General features: G+C 47.4%; 1 protein-coding gene across 5 annotated transcripts in view; it reads left to right on the top strand.

The window, feature by feature from the left end:
• Positions 1 to 24849, top strand: part of LOC144724950 (phosphatidylinositol 3,4,5-trisphosphate-dependent Rac exchanger 2 protein-like) — a 210747-nt gene that overhangs the window by 71930 nt on the left and 113968 nt on the right. For 3 of the 5 annotated variants that reach the window (XM_078604290.1, XM_078604291.1, XM_078604288.1), the window contains exons 13-19: positions 1190 to 1293; positions 4403 to 4452; positions 5790 to 5865; positions 10327 to 10402; positions 12720 to 12883; positions 21471 to 21563; positions 24515 to 24663. In XM_078604290.1, the coding sequence (XP_078460416.1) occupies positions 1190 to 1293; positions 4403 to 4452; positions 5790 to 5865; positions 10327 to 10402; positions 12720 to 12883; positions 21471 to 21563; positions 24515 to 24663 (712 nt within the window). The remainder of the gene's footprint in view (positions 1 to 1189; positions 1294 to 4402; positions 4453 to 5789; positions 5866 to 10326; positions 10403 to 12719; positions 12884 to 21470; positions 21564 to 24514; positions 24664 to 24849) is intronic. The other 2 variants (XM_078604292.1, XM_078604289.1) reach the window with 1 other exon arrangement.

Genomic DNA, 24849 nt, shown 5'->3' with positions numbered 1-24849 from the left:
TACCACGTGACTGGTGTAGCTAGTCACGTGGTGACCACCAGGCTAGCTACACTAGTTACCACGTGACTGGTGTAGTTAACCACGTGGTGACCACCAGGCTAGCTACACTAGTTACCACGTGACTGGTGTAGTTAACCACGTGGTGACCACCAGGCTAGCTACACTAGTTACCACGTGACTGGTGTAGCTAGCCTGGTGGTGACCACCAGGCTAGCTACACTAGTTACCACGTGACTGGTGTAGTTAACCACGTGGTCACCACCAGGCTAGCTACACTAGTTACCACGTGACTGGTGTAGTTAACCACGTGGTGACCACCAGGCTAGCTACACTAGTTACCACGTGACTGGTGTAGCTAGTCACGTGGTGACCACCAGGCTAGCTACACTAGTTACCACGTGACTGGTGTAGTTAACCACGTGGTGACCACCAGGCTAGCTACACTAGTTACCACGTGACTGGTGTAGTTAACCACGTGGTGACCACCAGGCTAGCTACACTAGTTACCACGTGACTGGTGTAGCTAGCCTGGTGGTGACTGCCAGGCTAGCTACACTAGTTACCACGTGACTGCTACTACGGACCAGACCACAGCTCGGGTCCAGGTCCACGTGTTGGAGACTCGGTAGAACGTAGAACGTGGACGAAGGTTCCTTCAGGATGAACAACAGCGCCGGTCCCTCGGGGGACCCCGCTTATATTCTTTTCATTTTTATGTGACGTCATGTTTCTCAAACCCCCCTCCCCCTCGTTAACACATCGTCACAAATGTCTGACCCCCCCCCCCCCCTAGGTGCGTGACGTCATTTATGGACGGCCCCTAAGGCTATTCGGGGGATCATTGTGGGGAGTGGTAGTGTCGTGGTTTTCGCACTGCACTCCGAACCCAGCGACCCGAGGTTCGATTCTCGCTCATAGCCAATATCAGGCACGAATATTTGAACCAGTCCTGGGCCTCCTCTAGGTCTACTTGGCTTCAAATGAGTATCTGGTGTGGTGTGTCAGCGTTGCCGGTGGGGATACAAAGGTGATCAGTTGTGGCACTGGCCACATCACTCCCTCGTGCGCCATGCTGGCCTTCGTAGGTGCTCACCAACTGCACTTGCCCCAACAAGTCTGGATGTCTATATGGGTGATCTTTGTTTTTATGCACACGCTTGTGTGTGTGTGTGTGTTTATCTGTGAACAGTCTCAGACAAGCACCAGTTCAAGGATGAGCCGTTATTTTATCGTTTTCGCTACGATGACGGAACCTTCAAACCTCGGAACGAGATGCAAGACATGATCTCCAAGGTGAGAGATCTACGATCGTCGTCATCATCATCATCAGCAGCGACGCCACATGAAGCACGTTAGAATACAGTCACAGCAATAACATTAGCGTTCTTGAGCAGCGAGCAGCTCCATAAGACGTGTTTAAACACAGAGAGTGAGCAAAGAACACGAATTGCACTGTATATGAGTATACAGCGACGACATCGCCCAGCAGATGTTGTGCGTTTGCCTTCTTGTGGCAGAGCTTTTTGAGGTGGGAATCGAGAAGGCCACCCCTGTTATTACCGTGGGTGCACGTACCACAAGATACGCCGCCGTCTGATTCACGGTGGACGTTAAAATATCCCCCCCGACATTATTCGAAATGAGGAGGCCACTGTGTGCCCGGTGTGGTGGTCCACATTTTTTTGCCCAATTCAGAAATTGTACCACGGAATTTCGATTCAAATCTTTCGTGACTGCAGGGATTCATCTTCTTGGTCTTTTCGGTAAAGTCGCGTAGAATGAAAATAATAAAATAATAAAAATAAAACATAATAAAATAATTCTCACGACGTTTCGGCCACAACGCAAGCAGCCGTCCTCAGGACGGCTGCTTGCGTTGTGGAAGAATATTCTTTACCTGAGGACGGCTGCTTGCGTTGTGGCCGAAACGTCGTGAAAATAATTTTATTATGTTTTATTTTTATTATTTTATTATTTCCATTCTACGTGACTTTACCGAAAGAACCAAGAAGATGTACTACGGAAGTTGCTCAAATGGGATGGCGCGTAACAGCATCTCCCCCCGACTGTGAAAAGGGACTAGTGGACATCTGTTAAAAAGAGTTTTAAGATATTATTGGGTTCATCCAATCTAAATACGGATTCTGATTCTTAATAATGATTCCACTGCAGACTGAGAAACACAGCACCTTGGTGATAGCCATACGCTGTAAGAGTGACGCGAATACCAGATGCATTTATAATTATGGATTGTTAGATAAGGATGTGTGAGGCTTGAATGCGTCAATGTATACATGGGATATGTGTTTGTGTGCGTGTGCGTGTGCATGCATGAGCAGTAGTATAGCGGTTAGCTCTATGAACCTGGCGAGCCGAGTTCGATTCCCGCTCATGGCCAACACCAGTGATTATTTGAACCAGTCCTGGGCCTCCCCTAGGTTGACTCGGCCTCATGAGAACATGGTGCGATGTGCAGTAAACATCGCCACTGTGGAGCCAAAGGTGGTCGGGCGTGGTGCTGGCCACCCACCTCCTCGTGTACCGAGCCAGCCCTCATAGGTGCTCGCTAACAGCACTTTCCACCAACAGTCTAATAAGGCTACACGAGGAATCTTTGTCTTTGATTTGTGCATGCACGATGGTATTTGGCAGCCGGAGTTGCATTCCTGGCCAAGTGCAACACCTCCAACTATTGGTGTCTAATCTTGGCTTGGGCCTCCTCTCAGTCCACTGAGCCTAAAATGCTTATCTGGAGGCACTGGCACTTGAAATAATACACACGTGACCGGGGGGGCATGGTTCTGGCCACACCGTCTCCTCTGGTGATGTGCTGGTACGTAAATAGGCATTCGCTCACAGCACGGTAACTAATCGGCTGTTAAGTTACATGAGATGTGGTGGTTTGTGCACAAATGTATGTGCGTGTGAGGTCGACTTTGCCTCAAATGTGTACCTGGTGCGGTGTGTAAACATCGCCACTGGGGAGACAAAGACGGTCGGGCGTGGTGCTGGCCACCCACCCTCTCGTGTGCAGTGCCAGCCTAAATAGGTGCTCACTAACAGCACTTGCCCCTACCGTCTTCTAAGGCTATACGGGGGATCTTTGTCTTTATCTTTGTTTTATGAGCGAGTATACATTATTGCATTGTGTGTGTGTGCGCCCATGCGTGCGATATTGAACGCGTGTGAGCGTTGTTTGCATGTATGTTGAACTTCTTTTGCATCGTACATTGCCAACCGTGCGTATCGCAGATGCGACTGAATGTGTGCGTGCATGCGTGGGCATGAGTTCATGAATGTGCGTTTACGAGTGAGAAAATCACGGATACAAAACAATAACATTCGGATTTATAAAGCATCTAAACATGACCGCATCTCAAGATAAAAACTATTTTTCAATTGTTTCAGAGGCCAAAGAATGCTAGGAATGTGTGTGTATATATGTTAGGTTGACTTGGCCTCAAATGAGTACGCGGTGTGTAAACAACGCCACGAGGAAGACAAAGGCGGCTGGGTGTAGTGCTGGCCACCCACCCCCTCATGTGCCTTGTTGTTCTTCATCGGTGCTCGCAAAGAGTGCTTCCCCCTAAAGTGTTTTAAGGCAATATGGGAGATATTTTACTTTATACGCGCACGCATATATATGTAGCATTTCACGACCAATGTGATTAAACATTGGTTTCTTTTGGGTTAGGCCGCATAGATAAAATGAACAGTATATCGCAAACCCTCCTCCACAGCCAATAAAACAAATGTCACGTGACTCAAACGTGGCCAGATTCATAATTGCTTCGGCAGCTCCACTACCGGTGTTACTGCGGACGAGAAACCTCACAACATTTCAATGGGTACGACGTGGCATCTTACTTGACGAGCCGGGTCAGGAAGCACGTCCACCCGAGATCCGAGCTAACAACCTGCTCGCTCGCTCGCGCCTGGGTGCAATCTCCAGCGAAAGTCCCGTGCCCCGATGTAAACATTGTGAGATCGTGTTCTTGGTCCTTTCGGTAAAGTCACGTAGAATGGAAATAATAAAATAATAAAATAAAACATAATAAAATAATTCTCACGACGTTTCGGCCACAACGCAAGCAGCCCGTCCTCGGGTGAAGAACAGGTCTGTCGGGAAGACAGCGTCTGAATGAAACACCCCAGGCTTGGAGCGTATATTTAAGCTGGGTTAAATCGAAATTGTGAGATCACTCACCAACAACAACAATAAACACCGGCGGTGCTGCTGAAGCGGCCGTACATTTGGCCACGTTCGAGTCACGCGGCACTTTCATGAATTGGTCGCGGCGGGTGCGGGAGGGCTTCACGACCTTTCATTCACACGACCTGGCAACTGTGAACCGTGCATATGTGCGCTCGTGACGGCGTGTCTGCGACGTTCTCTTCACAGGGAGTGCGTCTCTACTGCCGCTTGCACTGCCTCTTCTCCCCCATCGTGAAGTGAGTGGAGAGTTTGCACCCCGCGCTGCTTGCCCCACTCGCCTACGTCAGGGTGCCGCTCAGATATCCAAGTTTGTTGTTCGCACGGTGACACCCTCCCGATGTTATTAATTTTGCCCTTAAACGGAAGCATCGCGAGGTTAGAGGCGATCGCTCAATATTTACCGGTCGCTCAGCGGAGTTGAATGATGCATTACAGTCAAATGCGCAGAAGAGCCGGAGTGTAGTGGGGGTGGGGATAGATACGAAGAAGTAGAGGGGGGGATTTCTGAGCAACCTGCAATGAGATTCATCAGCTGTTGACATTGACACCAAAAGGTAACAACTTGAGAGAAGCACGCGATGCAAGACAATCTGAAACTTCACTTTCCCACGTGCATATTACTTGGCACCAAAACCTAAATTCATGAATGTTTCGTATTTCTTCTGTCATCATTACGAGCCATGTTCTATCCACTGCTGGGCGGGGATCATTCCCCTGGCTGCTACTTTCGTCACAAGTCGAGTCAATTGGCCATGATCACTTCTCGCAATGTGTCCTACCCTAGCCCATTTACTTTATCTCTGCAAATAACAATTTTTCTTTTTAACACATACTTAAGACAGTAATTGTATTATTGTTAACAGTCACTAATATCACATTACACTAAGGCACAAAATCTTGTTGTAAAATGTCCAAGCTTTATTCACACATCCGGCCCAACTCATGCTTTAGGCAGTGCTCCACGTTGGGTGAGAATTGACCGGGTAATTATTTTCAGATGTTTTTTTGCCACTATGTGAATCTGGAAATTGTAAGACTGTGTCGATATGTTACCTGCCGTGTGGGGCTGCCACGGAGGTGAGATGTCAACTACCTCGCCTGGTATGCAGGAAGTTGTGGGCTCGATCCCGACCCCGACGCCTGCTGTATATTTGGAGTCTCCGTGTTCTCTCTCTCTCTCTCTCCCCGTGGTCACGTGGATTTTTCTTCAGGTCCTCCAGTTTTTCCCTCTACATTTAGAAACACACATTTAGAGCATTTGGCTGCGATCAATGTCCACCTGTTGCGCATGATGGTCGCCCATCCAAACATTACCCAGACTCAACCATGCTTACTTAGCATACAAGATCTGGGGTATTCCGTCGTGAGTTTTTGGTTTTTCAATTTTTAAAATAATATTTTTTAAAAATTATTTGCATTTTTAATTATACTTTATTATTATTTTTATAATTTTTGTTTTCTATCTACGTGACTTTACCGAATAGAACCAAAGAACATGGACTAAATTTCGAATGAAGTGTCAATTTCGGTTTCACTCAAAGTCACGTGGTTGTGTGTTTTTATATTTCTGTAGGGATAAAGATTACCATCTGAAAACGTACAAGTCTGTGATTATGGCTTACAAGCTCATAGACTGGCTCGTGTCTCAGGTGAGTGCCTGTTATTGGATTTTCAATTACACGTGGAGACATTTCTCCACTCGTATACAGATAAACACGTTTCATGTTTTCCCTTCTCATTATCTGTAATCTAAATGCATTTATTCAAGACAACCCCCCCCACCCACCCCCAATAATGATGCTTTATTTTGTCCTGGAGGTCACCAGGTGGTCAGTGATTAAACCAGGCTCTCCAGTGTAGCGAGCTCATGGTCTCAGCCTGGTCACCAATGACTGTACACGGGAAAAAAAACCCCATAACTAATGAATTATTGGGTAAATTGCAGCTCCGATAATTGAAACATTTGTATATATTTCTTATTTCGACTGCCATGCAATAAACGTCTCTCCGCAGTAGGGCAACATGGGGGCTGTGCATTGCCTGCCGTGTGAATAAGAGGTCACTTGTAGGTAGTATCGGGAGTAGTTCTATGATATCTACTTTTGGCGAGATGGCGACGGCACATTTGGAATAAAACCGAGACAAAAGATAAAAAAGTCGTCCCAGTTTTGAGTGAGAATATTGTTAATCCGTTGTATAGATTTACCACGACAGAAAACTCCTCGACTTTACTAAATAGGGAACATGATGTATCATACCAAATGTAGCAGTTAATAGACATCAATTAATAGACATCAATTAATAGACATCAACTTAAATGCATTCACCAATCAATTCCCACAAAAGAGGAATTTTCCAATTTAACGTCTATAATGTAATCACGAGATGTGTTTCGCTCTACACAGACCGCGTATAGAGTAATGAACCCACCTATTTCGTTATCATTTATTCAATTTTGAACCGCAGTTGCCTCGATTGATTTGGGAGGCTTGTTGTTTACGGAGCTCGTGAAAACAACGGGTTATAGGAACGCACCGCGTTCCAATCCCTGGAATCCGGTCCCGTTTCCTCTTCCAAGTAATTTGCTCGAGCTGGGCAACGTTGATAAAGTTAGGTGAGCCGGGCGAGGTTTTATCAGCGAGCACATGATGGGGAGAAATGCAAAGGGCTGTTGTGGTTTGTTTCAATGTGCATACTCGCGCGTGTGGTGTGTGCCTTGTGCGGAGAAGCGTGGCGTGGCGGTTAGTGCGCTGCGCTACAAACTCGACCATTCGGGTTCATTTCCTACTCACGGTCAACACCAGTGACGAATATCTGAACTGGTCCTGCGCCTCCCCTAGGTTGACTCGGCCTCAAATGAGTACCTGGTGCGATGTGTAAACATCGCCACTAGGGAGACAAAGGCGGCCGGGCGTGGCGTTGGCCACCCTCGTGTGCCGTGCCGGCCTTCATAGGTGCTCGCTAACAGCACTTGCCCCAACAGTCTGTTAAGGCTATACGGGAGTCTTTGTGCCTTGTGTAAACAACAGTGAAGTAAAGTTAAATATGTATTACCTTTGGTTTTAAAAATGTAAATAACAACAATAGGAATAAAAACAAATCTCTATTTTATACCTGCATTTAAAAATCTTGCATATATTTCCAATTTCTAAAATTTCCAGTGTTTAACCATTCGTGTATGAACATAACTATGAATAACTGATGTTTTATAAATATATACAGTCATTATGAAAATAATTTTTATATTTCGTTTTATTATTTTGCATGAAAAAAAGAGAATTTGTTTCCACTGAACCCTCAATTAAGAGAGAGAGGAAAAAACCAACAAAAACCCGCCAAGAGTATTAATTAAAAAAAATATAGACAGTCTGGAAATGTTTTCCTGCTGGTCCCAATATTTTACGAGCAAAATCCTCCTGGCCTCGATCAGTTAACAAAAACCCTCAAAACCAACGGGGCACGCAAGAACCATTTCCTGTTGCTAACCCATGGCCACGCGTAACGCGCTTTTCATGGCATCATCAGCCAACTGCCGATCGCTCTCTCGCGTCAACAAACAAGCAAAATACCTTCTTTTGTCTCGTTAAATATATTAAAATTTTACCTATATTTAGTTAGATTTTTCTTATTTTTCCAATTTTTATTTTATTTTCTATTTACGCGACTTTACAGAAAGAACCATAGCATATGAATTCCTGCATTCACGAAAGTTTTAAGTCAAAATTCAAGCAAAATAGCATCAGCAACGTGGAGGTCACAATCTCCCCCCCCCACCACCACCCTCCCCTAGCAGATGGCGACAGTCTGTGCAGCGGTGTTGATTGCCCCACAGTCCTTGTAGGCTCCAGTGACTACCGGTTGGCAGGTGTTTTGTGTTTTTTTTCCTACGAGTAAGAGTAACCCTGGCAAATCGACGCATCTCGTTCGGGCGGAAAAAAAAATCTGAAGCACGCGATTTGCGGGCTGCTACAGGGTGAGACGAAGCGAGCTTAGTCCGAGAGCCGTGGCCCCCCCTTGGTTCGGCGCTCGCGTGGGATGCCGTTGCCCTGGGAGGGTTGGCGTTGAGTGTGACAACTTCACAGCGAGGGCTGCGCACGGACTAGTGGGTGCACTCAGTTGCTCAGTTTCATTTATTTGGTGTAGCCCTGTTGAGCCATTCGGCTCTTGAATCGGGTGCAACCGCAACAAACAAAAAACAAAAACATGCATAAGAAAACATCTTAAAGTGACTATGTGACTGAGTGCAAACAAAAAATTCAAGAAAAGACAGCAACATTTTTTTGTTGAGTGTTTTCGAACGTTACCCCGAATTTCAGTTCGTATTTGTGGAATTCGTCGACGTTAGTTTTTTTAATGTTGGTTGCGATCGCAATAGTTGAGAGGCTCCCTCTGCGCATGAGAGAGCCTAGCTATTGTTCGAGACTGATATGGTGGTCAGAAGATAATGCACTCTGATAGAAAATGTATGTTCATACCCATATACTATGTTTTGCAAACCTATTACTCTTTCCTAAGTCTCCCTTATTATTGGATTTCATCTGGTAATCAAACAACAACTAGCAAGCGGCAAGGAGTACAGCAATATATTCCTGAAGCTATCTGTACAGAGCTTAAAGTGTTGGACCCTAATGTATAGACATATGTTTTTTCTTTGTGTACTTCAACATTGCAAACACTCATACACGGCATTTGCCAAACGCCCCGATGCACAGGACAACTTCAAAAACGCATCTTTAGCCTCAATTGGGACTTGGCTGGGTAAATAACGGACATTATTTGTTTACTACTCCGAAGTTGTATCGTTTTATCGCTGATTACATTGAGGTGGGTGGGGGGGGGAGGCAATATATTCCCCCAGCCACAAGCTCACAATGGACAAATCGCGCGTTGTAGCGTCGTGGGATTCTCTTAGCATCTGCAACAGATGTGGGGGCGGGGTGGTGGTAGAGAGAGAGGGAGAGATAGAGTTGGTATCTGGGAAGCCAGCGTAGAGGCTTGCGACGAAGCTTGAACCCTGCGGAACAAGGCGCACCTCCGGGACCACCCAGTGATGCAGGCTTCTTTTCATCTCCAAGCCGGCCCCTGGCACGGTCCCCACGTGATCGTTTTGTCCTTCTGCCTTCTTTAGAGCCTCCTTTTTTCACCGTCGGGTTTCGTCCGCGCTTTGTAGCCGAACGTCTTTTGTTGCCGCCCCGTCGCTGAAACGAAAAAGTGATTAAGCTTAAAAAAATTGTCGATCGATGAATCTGATGAGTAGTTTATTTTTTTTTTGGGGGGGGGGGTTCATTTAAGCCCTGACATTAATGCGCGTTGCGCCGAAACGTATTGGGACGTGCGTCGATCGCTGCTAATTTGGCGATTTTTGCGGAGGCGGATTGTGTTGTGAACATTAAACGCGTCGTGAAATCGGCGCCGTTCCGCATCAAACCGCAGTGTGCAGTACGAGCTGTACCTCTCGGTGACGAGCGAGCGCTGGTGGGAAGATGCAGTGCCACTGGCGGTGATGCACAAGCGGATGGATCAAAAACAACTCTACGCATCTGTCATTGACACTGCCCTCAAGAGGAAAACTGATACCATAGGCAGTGATAATCGGTGATACTTCTTTTTGCTCATAAGAAGGACCATTCATAAAATTCTTCCTCTTTAATAGTGGAGTGTTTGTGACGATTGTGTTGCGTTTTTACGACTACAGTATTCCCCCATTATTCACGAGGGATACGTTCCGGAGATGTTCGTGAATTGAAAATTTTGCGGATAACGATATTGGCGGACGACTATTGTGCGGGCAACGTCTGCAGATGCTTCTAAAGCTACTAGAGTTTGTCTTTCTCTCTCTATCTCATCTCTTTATATCATCACTTTCTCTCTGATCACTTTATCTCATCACTTTCTTTCTCTCTCTCTCTCTCTCGACGGAGTCGTGGTAGAGTTTCGGATGCGATTCGCGGATGAGCCAAAATCGCGGATAACGAGGGAATTAGCCGTACCGTGTTTCGGGCTATGACTTCTTCAGAGTCCGCGAACGGGGCCGTTGCCCTGGCGTGAGCCATCCGTGGCTAAGTCGGGGGTGGTCTTTGTCTCCTTGTGCCGCCGCGTGCCGATGGGAGCAGGGAGACTGCCGCACGCGCGAGGAAGCCGTCCTGCTCGGCGTCGGCCTCTGTAACAACGGCTTCATGCACCACGGTTCGTACGCCGCACGGACGCCCGGCTCGTACGCATGCACCGCTACGTGTCCCGTCTGCGTCCACGAGCGTTGTCCACGTAAAGGCAAAGGTCTCCTCCCCCTGTGTAGCCTCGACAGACGGCTGGGGAAAGTGCTGTTAGCGAGCGCCTATGAGGGCCGGCATGGCACACGAGGGGGTGGTGTGGCCGCCACCACGACCCCGGCCGCGTTTGTCTCCCGAGTGACGATGTTTACGCGCCGTGCCGGGTACTCATTCGAGGCTCGATGAAACCCAGGACCGATCCAGATAATCGTCACCGGTGTTGGCCGTGAGCGGGAATTCAACTCGGGTCACTGGGTTTGTAGCGTAGCACGACAACCAACCGCTACACGACCGCTCCCTGCAATATCATACACACCTCATAGTCCGAGACATCACTATGTGTACACGCAGTTCGACATCACGCACCACGGCATGCTCAGCTCCTATCTATATTTGCGTTCGGATGAAACGGAACCTCTCGTATGCATGGCTAACTGGAGCGTTTTATGAGATTGTTATCATCCACGGTTTCAGTTCGTTTTAACATTCAATTCCGTGTTTACAGCCCCTCCATTGTTTCCATTGTTATATAATTGTCATATACTTTGCATAAATAATGAATGCTTACATGCATGACGAATACTGTTGCATCACAGTTTACCTTGTCACTCTGTGCTGATCTTTTACCATGAAAATATCTGCAATGCGTTCAAGTCACCCGTTGTCCCACCCTACCACTCTGGCCTCTCTATTTCTGCAAAGAAGGGCCATTGCCCGAAACGTCACCTATCATGTACCTTTTCATTTTAAGGTAGTGTTATTGATGAATGCGAGTTGTTATTTAATTTGTTTTTGTGCACCGCTACTCTATGCACGGGTACCATGGTGGCGAGATGTTAAATCCCTTGCTTGGTATACAGGAGGTCGTGGGCTTATTCACGACTCTGATGCCTCTTTATTTGGAGTGTACATGCCTCTCTCCCCATGGAGAGAGACATGTAAATACTCTAAACTTGCGTTTAGAGTATTTGGCTGCTATACATTTCCACATAATAAGCCACTTATTTTGCCTATATACCTCAGTGGGCCTTACTTTGTAAAATGAAAGTAGTTTGAGTGGTAGTAGTATTACCGAATAATTGGTTAAATTTCACTGAAAATATTTTAAATCTATTCTCCGACCAGCAAACGTGAATTTTCCCGTATCTACCAAAACAGATATTTTTTGTTTGTTTTAAATCCCCTCCTCTGAACTGTATCCTTTCCACCAAGAAGTTCATTCCTCCCGAACACTGATTAAATTGCAATTCAAGAAACCGTTTGAATAAGATTGCAAACCATACCCACAGAGGCATTATAATCTATTTCAAACGAGAGCCAAACATAATCAGGGGGTTTGTGAAACAGCGTTAATCTGCATTTTTGGGATTTTCACCAGTTCCCAGTGCAGGGGCATGATAATGGCCTGTTTGTTTTTTTATTTATTTCGAAATGCCAAGTGTCCTTTTTTGCTGAGCTGGTTCTATACAGGGAGGCAATAAATGTTATTCGCAACATCAATGCCGAATGGGTGGCAATCAATGTGCAGTAAACGCGAAAAGACTCACCCCCTGCTGCTCTACTTTCTCTCTCTCCCACAAATTGATGAACTGTCACGTTCAGGGTCAAGATTCACGTGTGTTAGCGATCTCATACGCGCCGTCTCATCTCTACAGGCATATTCATTCCATCAGGCCGATATTTGTCTGTAATATTATAGTTAGTCATCATCACACACAATTGAACGCATGTGTTGTGAGGGTACGAGTAGACTTTAATTGATGTTTACATTCCTTGCATATTCAACCCTAGCTGAACGTTTATTTTTATTTTTTTATTTTTTCCCTTCTACGTGACTTTACCGAAAGAACCAAGAAGATGAATCCCTGCAGTCACGAAAGCTTTAAATCGAACCTTCTGTAGGTTGACTTGGGCTTATATAGATAATGCGGAATGGTCATCTGTTTTGTACCTTGGCCGTTTATTTAGCGTTTTGTGTCTGCGACCTGGGTCTGTCCAGTGACCCCCGCCCAGTGAGCCTTCAAACACATCACATGGCATCAAGGTGCACCTAGCCTGGCACACGCGCTGTGGTGATGTCATACGCCACTTAGTGGCGAACGGCGGCTGTTGTTGTTAACATGCACACGTGCATGTCACTGTCCGTCCGCGTAAATGTGCGATTTGTTTTAATGTCAAATGCGCCGTGCCCTACCGCTGCTATTGCTGCTGCCGCTTCTGCTGTTGTGATTCAGTGCTTGAGAAGAGCGAGTTCAAGGACGACTCGCTGCTCTTTCGCTTCTACGCGGACGAGGATGCCGAGGGGTTGAGCGGCGGCATGTCGCGGAAGCTCTCGCGCTCCGTGAGCCTCCGCGTCGACTTCAAGGTGGTGGAGAACATCATTGGCAAGACGCTGCTGGTGAGTGAGCCACTCCGGGTCTTCCAGGCGGTGTGGGGAGTGGTGGCGCTCGTAATGAAAACGATTTGAACGACGGTGTTTTTATTTTACCAGGTAAGGCCCACTGAGCTATATAGATCTTTCTTCTTGGTTCTTTCGGTAAAGTCACGTAGAATGGAAACGATACAAATAATAAAATAAAACATAATAAAATAATTCTCACGACGTTTCGGCCACAACGCAAGCAGCCGTCATCAGGTGGAGACCAGGTCTGTCGGGGAGACGGCGTCTGATGACGGCTGCTTGCGTTGTGGCCGAAACGTCGTGAGAATTATTTCATTATGTTTTATTTTATTATTTTTATTGTTTCCATTCTACGTGACTTTACCGAAAGAGCCAAGAAGATGAATCCCTGCAGTCACGAAAGCTTTAAATCGAAATATATAGATATTTTTCAGAAACGACCTGGCCACAGATGATAGTCCAACGAAGTGGCTTACCATCACATGGAAATTTACAGAAGCCAAACACTCTTTAAACGCATGTTCATCATAAATATGGAGGGGACCACGGTAAGAGAGAGAGACACACGCAAACTGCAAATATACAGTCGGCTCGGTCGGGATTGAACCCACGACCTACTCTATACTGGGAAAACTAGTTCACATCTGGCCACCGCGGTTCGAATATGAAGTGTAAACATAAGCTTAGGGTCCCAGGAAGCTCAAGGGCTCCCAGAATCGTGTTTATATGAATAAATACCGGTCGGGCAGTCGGTTTATTTCGGGTAAGGCCCATTGACATGGCGCAGCGGCCAAAGCGGCGAGCACCGTTAAGTGGAAATTGGGTCGACGGCGGCTGCATAGAACAAAATCAGGGGGACATTTAATACAGGTGGCGAATAAACAACGAGAAATATGTACAACGGAAATCTAGCAAGCGATCCAAAATAACGTTATGCATGACACTGGTGAAGGGCACCCACGTACGGAATTAAAATTGAATTCGTAACGGCATGAATTAGAATTGACATCTCCCACGTTAAACTAACAGTAATTTCAATGAAAATAGGCATACTCAAGCTCCAAAAATATACAAATCTGATTGACATTTAAAGGGTAAAGAATCGCTCTCATTCCCCTCTTGTATGTATGCCTCGGAACGATCGCGACAACAACCCGTTTTGCCGAAAGAAGAGTGTTTTCGATCGTGAATATTACACACTGCTACACATGGACACTGACAAAGAAAATTGAACAAAATTCCGAAAAGTATGCGGGAGTGGAATAGAAAGGCGCATGCTCGGAATTGCACCAAGAGACATAAAGAGGGAAAATGCAATCCGAGATATCATACCGACTGCCAAAGAAAGCAAGTGGGCTTTTAAGAGAACACATCACACAGAAGGGCTCATGGCCAATATATACGAGACCGGTGACGGGAATGGCAGCCAAAGATGAGAGCACGCCTGACGGGGACTAGGATCGCTGACGATGGAGCGATGAGATCAGGCGCACCGCCCAGGTAGCTGTGCATCACAGAAGGCCACGGGGAACGGCGTAGAGCGACGGGGGAGGGTAAGAGAGCCTCAATCTAGCAGCGGAGAAGCCCCGGAAGCCGGGGGGCGCTATGATCGGACGGCGTTTGTTTTTAGAAGCTCGCTCGTCCTCGCTCATCGACTTGAATTGGCCTCCACGGCGGGGTGGCGGCAAGCGCCCCAATGGGTTCCTCGTGATGGCTACGGCCGCTGCGGTGGTGGCAGCAGCACCTTGTGTGGTGATTGTTGTTGTTGTTGTTGCTGCCCCCCCCCACCCGCATAATTGTTGTGCAGGGCGCTTGTGAAATGACACCGGCCACAATGGAGGCACGAGGACTGCAGCATAGTAACTAGAGCCATTTGTTGGACGGGGAATACCGTTGAATAGTCTCCAAAAGTCTTGAGATACTTTAATTTTTTATTGCTGACAGGCTGAGGATGTGTGGCGTGGTGTGTGCATCTTTGTGTCTCACGGAGAATGGGGAAGCGTGGTAGTGTAATGGTTATAGTGTGCACTGTGCTACGGACCAGATGACCCGAGTTTCATTTCATGCCATGGCTAACATTGGTGGCGAGCAATGTCTTAACCGGTCCTGGGACCTCCCTTAGGTCGACTCAACCTAAAATAATTATAAGTGCAATGTGTAAACATCAGCACTGGGGATAGTCAGGCATGGTGGTGGTCACACCTCCCCCCTGTGTCCTGTGCAGGCCTAAATAAGTGCTCACTTAACAGCGCTTGCCTCAACGTGCTCTATAAAGCTATCTGGAAGGTCTTTGTTTTGTGGGGATCGGTGGTGCAGTGGTTAGCGCACTGCATGATTTACATGGCGACACGAGTTTGATTGCTGGCCACGGCTAACATCAGTCGTGGGGTGATACAACTTTTCCTGAGCTATCCCTCACGTCAAACCAGCTTTAAATGAGTATGGGGCATGGTTGGTAAATAGTAGGATGTAAATGTACAAAAACGTTATCATCAATGTAATACATTCTTTGCTCACAATGCATTCATGCAATTGTCCACACAATTATGCATGCATGTATGTTGAACTTCTTTCACACCCGTACGTAGCCAACCATTGCTAATCAGAGGTGTGGGGGAAGGACAACAAACACAACACAATTCAATTGGTATATATCTTCTTTGCATTTGGTTTAGTTCAACCCTGTAGCCACTGCAGATTATACGTGTATGCCACAGTGGAACTGAAAGAGCCAATTCTTGAATTGAAATGCGACTCTACCCCTTGACATTTTTCGCCGGCTCGCGAGGAAAGCGAATCGTTAATGTAGCGAGCAAACGAGAGCGCTAGGCTGCCCGTGATCCTGGCCACATCGCCTCCTTGCAATGCACCACGGTGGCGTTCATCGGTGTTCACCGACTGCACTTTGCTTCGGGGGATCGGTGTGCTGGAAGTGGCTAAAGTGCGCCGTGCGCTACGACCCCAATGGGAGACTGTGTTCAATCTCAGACCACGGTGCGAGAAAATAGCAGCGATAATTGTTTTTTTACCCTTCTATCTGGCAACAAAACTGACACCTGCAGGTATTGTGGTCTATGCAAACACGACTCTTTGTAAAAAGGTGTCAGTTTTGTTGCCAGATAGAATGGTAAAAAAACCAATTATCATATTTTTACTGGCAAATGAGGTTCCAATGGTGCAAATAGCAGCGGTTGGTATTGAACCTGGCATCGGTCTCGCTCGCTCCGACTCGGCATTTGACACTGGGGAAGAGCAAAAGCGGTCGGGGCGCGTCAACTCCGGTGCTGTGCCAACCTTAAATAAAGGCATTCTCACAAACAAAAGCTTGTGCCAGCTTAGATGCGAGATGTCCGCTGCCTTTATTAAAATTCACGTTTAAGATGGATTCGGGTCACGACTGTTTGCGTGAGTTTAGTTCAACACCTAGGGCTTTTGCGACCAATATAATCCATAGGTGATCATTTTTTGGGTTGGATCGCATAAGGTTTGTCACGTAAACAAAACGCGCCACTTAGTTACGAGTTCAGCACGCCCGTGTGTTGGAAAGTAATAAACCCACAACATTCACAATTCGAGTACGACATTTTACCGGTAAATTGCAACCAGCATCATCAGGCGACAGCGAGAATTGTGGAGAAATCCTGCTGAGAGGGGTAAATGTGCTTGCGTGAATCTGTCACCGATGGTTGAGTCTCCTTCCTTCCACCCACTCTCCTTAGACCACAGGGGCTGTTCACGGCTTGTGCCAGCCATGTGCTTCTACCTGTGCCCTTTGCTCGACTAACAACTTGGCAACGCGCTTGTGCGTGCCTATGGGTGCACAACCGTGCTGTTGTCTGCATACGCAGTTGTGTATGTGCGCGCATGTCTCTCTATGCATGTGTGTGTGTGCCTGCGCATTTCAGTCTGCCTATGTATCTGCGCGTGTGTGCTTTTTGCAAGCTCAATAGCGTATTTCCCCCAGGGTCGTCCCAAGGCCTCTGTATCTGCTCAGAATGGCTAATCGACTGTAACAGCATGGAGCATGGGAAATGGTTTCAGCTGTTTGAGCTTGCTTGGCCCATCGCCAGTCACTGCTGAATGTGTGCTGGCTTGTGCGTTGTGTGTGCGTGTATGCGCATGTGACCCTTGTGTTCACTTGTGCACTTATGCATGAGTGTCTTTGTTGTGCGCGTTCACGTGTGTGCGTGCGTGCGTGTGCGAATGGTGTGAAACCGCTACACTCGTTAATGTGCCGTGTGTGTGTGTGTTTGTCTTTGTGTGGGGAGTGGTGGCGCAGTGGTTAGGGCGCTGCACCGCGGACTCGACGTCCCGAGTTCGGTTGCCGCTCACGGCCTACATCGGTGATGAATATCTGAACCGGTCCTGGGCCCTCCCCTAAGTTGACTCGGCCTTAAATGAGTATCTGGCGTGGCGTGTAAATATCAGCATTGGGGAGACAAAGACGTCCGGGCATGGTGCTGACCACCCAAACCCGCTCGTGTGCCATGCTGGCCTTCATAGGCGCTCGTAAGACAGCACTTGCCCCAACAGTCTGCTGAAGGCTATACGGGGGGGGGGGGGGAATCTGCGTGTGTGTGCGTAGCAAGAGCTCTCTTCAATCCCCCTCTCTGTTTCGTCTGTCCAAGTCCCGCCCATCCATAATGCGTGCGTAGATGCGTAGTTCCTTTGTTTCACGACACAATGCCACGGGCAAAAAAAAAATTCAACTGACGATTCTTTGTAAACAATGTTTCCCATGCTTCTACGCCACACGTGCCAAGATATCTAGCGGGTACTGCAGCCACGGTTAAGTTTATCTGCAAAAGTACAACTTGGAAATGCAAAGCGATGCATTATTGTTATTATTTTTTGGTGCGCGTCGCGAACAGCGTAAAGTTTAAGGTCTGCTTCGGGGAGACGGTTTTATTTTACTTATCAATGGGAGGTGTAAATTTCGATTTAAAGCTTTCGTGACTGCAGGGATTCATCTTCTTGGTTCTTTCGGTAAAATCACGCAGAAGGGAAAAAATAAATAAAACATGATAACATTTGATTTTATTATGTTTTATTTTTATTATTTTATTATTTCCCTTCTACGTGACTTGGTTCTTTCGGTAAAGTCACGTAGAAGGGAAATAATAAAATAATAAATAAAACATTATAACATTTTATTTTATTATGTTTTATTTGTATTATTTTATTATTTCCCTTCTACGTGACTTTACCGAAAGAACCAAGAAAACGGGAGGCGTAGCCAACTGAATACCGAACATAGAATAAAACCACACCGATATCTTCACCTGTACGCGATCGTCCAACGTTTCGTGACTGGAGTTACGTGAAGCATCGCCGATCAGAAATTCCACCCTCTCGCTGTGTGTGCGCCTTCTCCCACCAATTGTCATTCGCAGAATTAGAGGATTCATGGGGGGACGTCCTCTTCGCACGTCGATACTCCGTTTCACAATATCAAAATTGAACGTTTTCGTTTCCCAAAAGCCACAACTAATGATTCATTTGTATTTGCGAACGTTAATTCAACTCGCAGGGGCCGGAAATATATTACAACTTTTTAAAAGTCGACCGCTGGTTTTTCAGATTGACCTTTTTTATTGAATCCGTCTCCCTGTATTGGATTAACAGTCGTTGAGAAAATTAATATGTGAGATACAAATAATTCTGTCCTTCCCAAAAACCAGCCAGGGTGACCCCGTGGTAGAGCAAGCACAACCGGCCATCGAAAGGTTGCGAATTCAAATCCTGGTTGCGGGTTGATTCAGCCCATCGTACTAATGTTATCGGGTCGGTAACATTAGTACCAATCTATGGCAGCGGTTCTTAACCACGCACCCCCTGAGGCTGCGAGATGCCCTTTCTGGGAGTGCGAGACGTGACCATGTGTTTTTTTTAGAAGGTAAATCATCGAACATACAAATTTAGTATGGGCACGTGAGTACAACTACTTTGTTTCATCAAAGCCTGTGTATTTGTTAACGTACAATTTATTTTACGCTTGAGAACCAAAGGGAGTGCAAATGCTGCAGTGAAGGTTAAGAACCACTTGCTCTGTGGGTAAGTCAAGCAGTGGTTGAGCTGGAGGGAGACTTGCTCCTATCATAGGAATGTCACCTCTGGTTCCGAGCTGTAAACATGCGACGAGCACAGCCTCGGTGCTCACGATTGAATACATTAATGAGACAGTGAATGCATTTTCAAAATAAGCTACACGTGACAGATGCTATCCAATTGCAGGTAGAGTCAGAAACAAAACTGTTTAAACAATCGCACCACACCTGTGGTGGCTGTTTTAGAGAAATAATAATTTATTGGAAAACAGTATTTTATTCATACAAATACTTTTTAATTAAAAAAGCCACACCTCTGATTAGCACGTTTAGCTACGTATGGTGCGAAAGAAGTCGAATATATAAAATCCAAATTAATGTTCCATTATTATTGGAAACTCAAGGTACGTGGGGACAATTTTCCATTTGTGGTGTACAATTCTATATCAGCCGATATTTCTGCTGTGTGTTGCATATTAGTGACGAAAAACAAAATGTCCCTGAAGTGCCTTGATAAGATACAATCGCGTGCCCATTGCATCACATCCTGGGTCCCCACAGGCTTCTGGAACAAACAAAAAAACACTTCCCAGGTCAAAGGTCTGCTGATTGGAGAGGGTATTGATTCAGTTAAATCTTTTTTTTTTAAACACAAATATTGAGTGAAATTGATTTAAGCAATACAATCACTTGACGTTTCATTCTTTGGCTCACAGGCCTACTTCCTATTCTAGATTTGAAGCTTACTTGATACAGCTGTCGTGGCTGTGACGGTTCCACCTGAAGACGGAGGCTTGTGTTGCCTCCGAAACGTCGTGATTTTTATTTTATTTTACTTTTATTAATTTTAATGTTTTTACCTACGTGACTTTACCGAAAAAACCTAAAAATATGAACTGCTTCCTATTTTTTTTCCCCCCAGTTGTACACGCTGGAGCATGGAAACGTTCGGACGATTTTAACCTCGCCGAGTTTCACCAGCAAGTCTTTTGCGCCGTATTGACCAATGTCACTGGCTGTGTGTAGCGGCAGCCTTCTTAAACCGGCAATATTGCGGCTCCAAAATTAGTCGTAGCAATTGGCGGCGCCTGTAAGTAACCTTGCAGACATCTTAGTTGGTGATGCGTCGCCAGTGGTGCAACGAGCACGATCAGCAAAGAACTTGACGCATTCATCAACAACAAAAACATAACACTGGTCAACAACAAAAACAACTTTTTTTTCTGGCCTGGACTTTTGCAGCTGTTTTATACTAATTTCAGGGTGCTGATTCCAAATCTGATCTCAGATTTGCTCTATCACATGATTTTTATGCTATCGGCATACCCCATTTTCATTTATTTTACCCGAAATTAACTTTATTCTGCAGTTTTTATTGAAAATGCAATATTTTATATCTCAAAAACCTGCTGTGATAGACAAAAACTGATGCCAGATTTGGAATCAGCACCCCAAAATTACATTAAAACCTTTGGAATACCTAATGCCAAGAAAAAGTGTGTTGACCAGTGTATATATAATAGGCTGTTCTGGGCAATGCACTTTCTTAAGAAACGTTTCCTGAACGTCACCTGATTTTCATTTTAGGGTAATGTTACATACAAATACAATCACGATAAAAATCAATAGGTCAGACGTTTCCGCAAAGTTGGAACATTTTAATAATTTACTTATTTATTCAGCAAAGCCATACTGGTGTCCTGCTAAGTTTTTATTTTTTATTTTCAGATGTTTTCAGCCAATTAGTGATTGCCCTGCTAAATTGTTTTATTTCATTTTAAGACGTTTAATACAAGCGAGAGAAAACCAGACCACCCAGAGAAACCTCACGCACATGAGGACGGCAACTCGCTGTCCCCGTACAGATGGAAATGGATGGCGATTAGTTCACTTGCTTTACCGCCTTCTCCGGGCGCGCCTGGTTATGTCACCCTCGACACCCGTGGGAAGGGAGTTTCACAGCGTCTGCACGGTGATCCACCAACTCTCGCTGCCTCCACCCAGTGCTGGATCATAGGCATGCATAGCCACTCCTGCCCGGCTTTGAATTGTGTCTAAAATAAATAAATAAACCCAGCACACTGTCCAATTGATTTTTTTTATTCGTGACATTCTTTTTTCTGATGAAAAGCGGCAGACAACGGCCAAATCAGCGGAGAATCGGAGTGATTTATGATTTTATTTATTTAACTGAGCAGAGTTTTTGGAACTGCCTTTTCTGTCAACACAACAATTAAAGCCCTGGGTATTAAATATTTTTTTTCACCTTGAACCTAGGCAGACGGCACAGTCTCCCCTCACGAAATGTTCACAACCAGCTGGGACATGTTGAGGTTGCACAATATAGCAAGTAAATCATTCAACAGACGTACAGAGTACCTCCTTTCCCCCAGGATGCCCGTGTCTCACCGATGTCTGCTGCATCTTTTCAGTGGGTGAATTCAGACGCTGTACTAAGTTAAGTTGTACTGCATTGAGTTACTGACATAATGTACAGCAACGTTAATGGCTTTGCCCTCTCCTCGCCCCGTGTGCAGATCAAGCCCAGCAAAGGCGGCTTCGGATTTGAGATTGAAGACAAAAACAATCAGGCCATTGTCAAGTCTGTGGAAAGGGGCTCCTACGCCGAGGTTTGTGCACAACTTCCCGGGTGAACATATAAAAAAAAAGATGGGCCATTGCTCCTTCAGCCGGTCCCTCCGATGCAGCCTTGCAAACATCAGCTCCTCCACGCCTCCATTCGCATGAAGCGGGAGTCCGTTTGCCCGGCAACGTGCAGTCTGTGATGTATAATCATGCAGACACGTGCATTGTCGAGGCTGCATAGAAGTTCTGGAGGCCTTGGGACTGTAAGCCCGGGGCGGAATGCTACGTGGGGCCCCCTTATTTATCGGCATGACAAACCCAGGCTTTTTTGGGGGGGGGGGCGGGGGGTTCTTTTGTGTGAAGCCCTGGGGGCAAATTGCCACTTTATCCCCTCCCCCTGGGCATCCCTGGTAGATTCGGTGTGTACGCACGCCAGAGGTCGCAAACGGGTTTTGATTCCTTACCCGTACCCGTACCCGGCCGCACCAGGGTCGCAAACGGGTACCCGTACCCGGCCGTACCCGTACCCTACCCGTACCCGGCCGGGTACGGGTAGGGTACGGGTATCGGGTACCTGATTGCGACCTCTGGGATGAAGCCATGTTGCAGGCGCGGGTGGGTTGATTCTAGGAACTTGAATTGTGAGAAGAGCCAAGACGTTGGGAAATGAGTTACAAACAGTTACTCACCAGTGATTCACGGCCTACCCGTACTCGTACCCGGCCGCACCAGGGTCGCAAACGGGTACCAGTACCCGTACCCGGGTAGTCGGGTATCGGGTAGGGTACGGGTATCGGATACCCGGTTGCAACCTCTGACGCACGCACGTGACTGCCGAGGTGACTGCCGCCAACCCACGGCGCACCTGGGTTTGTCCCGTGACCTCTCGGCGATTCCTCGACCCTTCACGTGGCCTCAAAGTGCGCACCTGGCCTGGCACAGGCGCCGTGGTGACGTCACCGTCACTTAGTGGCGAATGGCGAGGTGGTGGTGCCTGCCGGGAGAGCGGTAGTGTAGCTGTTCGTGGCACTGCGCTATGAGCCCGGTGACCCGAGTTCGATTCTCCTCCCAAGGTCAACACCAGTGACGATTATCTGAACTGGTCCTAGGCCTCCCCTAGGTCGACTCGGCCTCAAATGCATGCCTGATGTGGTGTGTTAACATCGTTGTCAAGGAGACAAAGGTGGTCGCGTGTGGTGCTGGCCACCCACTTACCTCTTGTGCCCGTACCCAGCCTTCGTCGGTGCTCGCGAACAGCACTTGCCCCCACAAGTCTGTTGAGGTTATTCGGAATGGTCATGGTGCAGACTTACAGAGTATAGACACACAATTTCCCCACCCCATACCCCCCCCCCCCCCCCCAAATATGACGAATCATCACGGTTGCAGTCCCAATTCCATTCGGTAATTGTTTAGTTGCTATTGTACGCATGTATGTTGAACTTCTTTCGCACCGTACTTAGCCAAGCGTGCTAATCGGAGGTGTGGGAAACAATAGCAGCCTCTGGTGGCTGCAATGAGCCACGTGAACACTGTACACCAAACACCAATTGAAAAACATTGAATCTTACAGATTGCGATTTGACACGCCCATCATTATTCGTGTAATCATTGATTTTAAAATTGACTAGCTGTTGCAGCATCACATGCCGAACACAAATATAATGAAGGCAAAAGATCACCCCCCCCCGTATAGCCTTTTGCAGACTGTCACGGAGAGTGCTGTTGGCGAGCACCTATGGAAGCTGGCACAGCGTCGCGAAAGGGGGCTGGTGTGGGCAGCACCGTGGCCCGGCTGTCTTCGTCCTCCAAGGGGCGATGTGCGCACACCGCACAGGGCCCACGTATTGGGCTGCGTCGACCTAGGAGGGGTCCACAATTGGTGCCGATAGTCACCAGTGACGTTGGCCTGCGTGCGAGCGGTGTGCCGACGACAGCGGCGGTTCACCGCTAATTGTACGTCGATGTAAACACGGCGAGTGTGCCACGCCGAATACACTTTGAGGCCACGCGAAGTCTCATTGGCTCGCTGGCAGGAGGTCAGACTGCCCCTCAACTGCCTCCCAGCAACCTTGGCGAGCCTTCTCCAAAGAGGTTGATCTGGACACCACTTTTCATCACGTCAGCCCATCTCTTCTCTCGCCCCCGTGGCCTGTTTAGCCTCCTCTGTCTGGCCAAACGGAAGCTGCTTGGGCATGTGGTGCCTGGGGCATGCAAATACGTACGAAGACACAGATCCCCCGTATAGCCTTAGAAGATTTGTATCGAGTGATTTTTCACGTACACCCAGCACTTATGAAGGCCCGCATGGCACATAAGGGGGTGGGTGGCCAGCACCACACCCGTCAGCATTTGACTCCCAAGTCACACCCCACCATCTACTCATTTAAGCACGGTTGGTTTACGTACGGTGCACAACAAGTTCAATGTGCATACATAGTTAAGGCTGAGTCGACCTAGGGGAGGCACAGGATACATACATGTTTAAGGCTGAGTCGACCTAGGGGAGGCCCAGGATACATACATACTTAAGGCTGAGTCGACCTAGGGGAGGCCCAGGATACATACATACTTAAGGCTGAGTCGACCTAGTCGAGGCCCAGGATACATACATACTTAAGGCTGAGTCGACCTAGGTGGAGGCCCAGGATACATACGTACTTAAGGTTGAGTCGAACTAGGGGGGGCCCAGAATACATACATACTTAAGGCTGAGTCGACCTAGGCGAGGCCCAGGATACATACTTAAGGCTGAGTCGACCTGGGGGAGGCCCAGGATACATACATACTTAAGGCTGAGTCGACCTAGGTGGAGGCCCAGGATACATACATACTTAAGGCTGAGTCGACCTAGGGGAGGCCCAGTATGGGTTCCGATAGTCGTCACTAAAACGTTGGCCGCGAGCGGGAATCGACATCGGCTACTGCCGCGTGACAGCGCCGGGGTTGTGTCACTCGTTGTGTGTTTGCCGGCCTTCGCTGTGGCGGCGTGCAGATGGCGGGGATGCGCGTGGGCAAGAAGGTGTACGCGGTGAACGGCGACCCCGTGTTCCTGCGCTCCTTCGCCGAGGTGGAGGCCCTGCTGCGGGAAAGCCACCACGGGCGCCTACACCTGCGCGTGCTTCTCGCCACCAAGCCCCGCGAGTGAGTGACGCTCGCTCGCTTTGGGGGGGGGGGGGAGGTTGGTGGGGGGGAGCGATTGGCACGCGTTCCACATATTTCGGAATCGATTTGAAACAAATGCGCATTTTGAGACGTTGCCGGAAAATGCGCGCTGGGTCTCTCGGAGTGATCCGTGTTTGGTCGTTGGGGAAGCGACTGATGCGAACG

This window comes from Lampetra planeri, chromosome 22 (genome assembly GCF_965212315.1).
Source record: "Lampetra planeri chromosome 22, kcLamPlan1.2.h2, whole genome shotgun sequence".
Lineage (NCBI taxonomy): Eukaryota > Metazoa > Chordata > Hyperoartia > Petromyzontiformes > Petromyzontidae > Lampetra > Lampetra planeri.
Note: the sequence above shows the minus strand (reverse complement) of the source record. Positions and strands in the feature narration are given on the sequence as shown.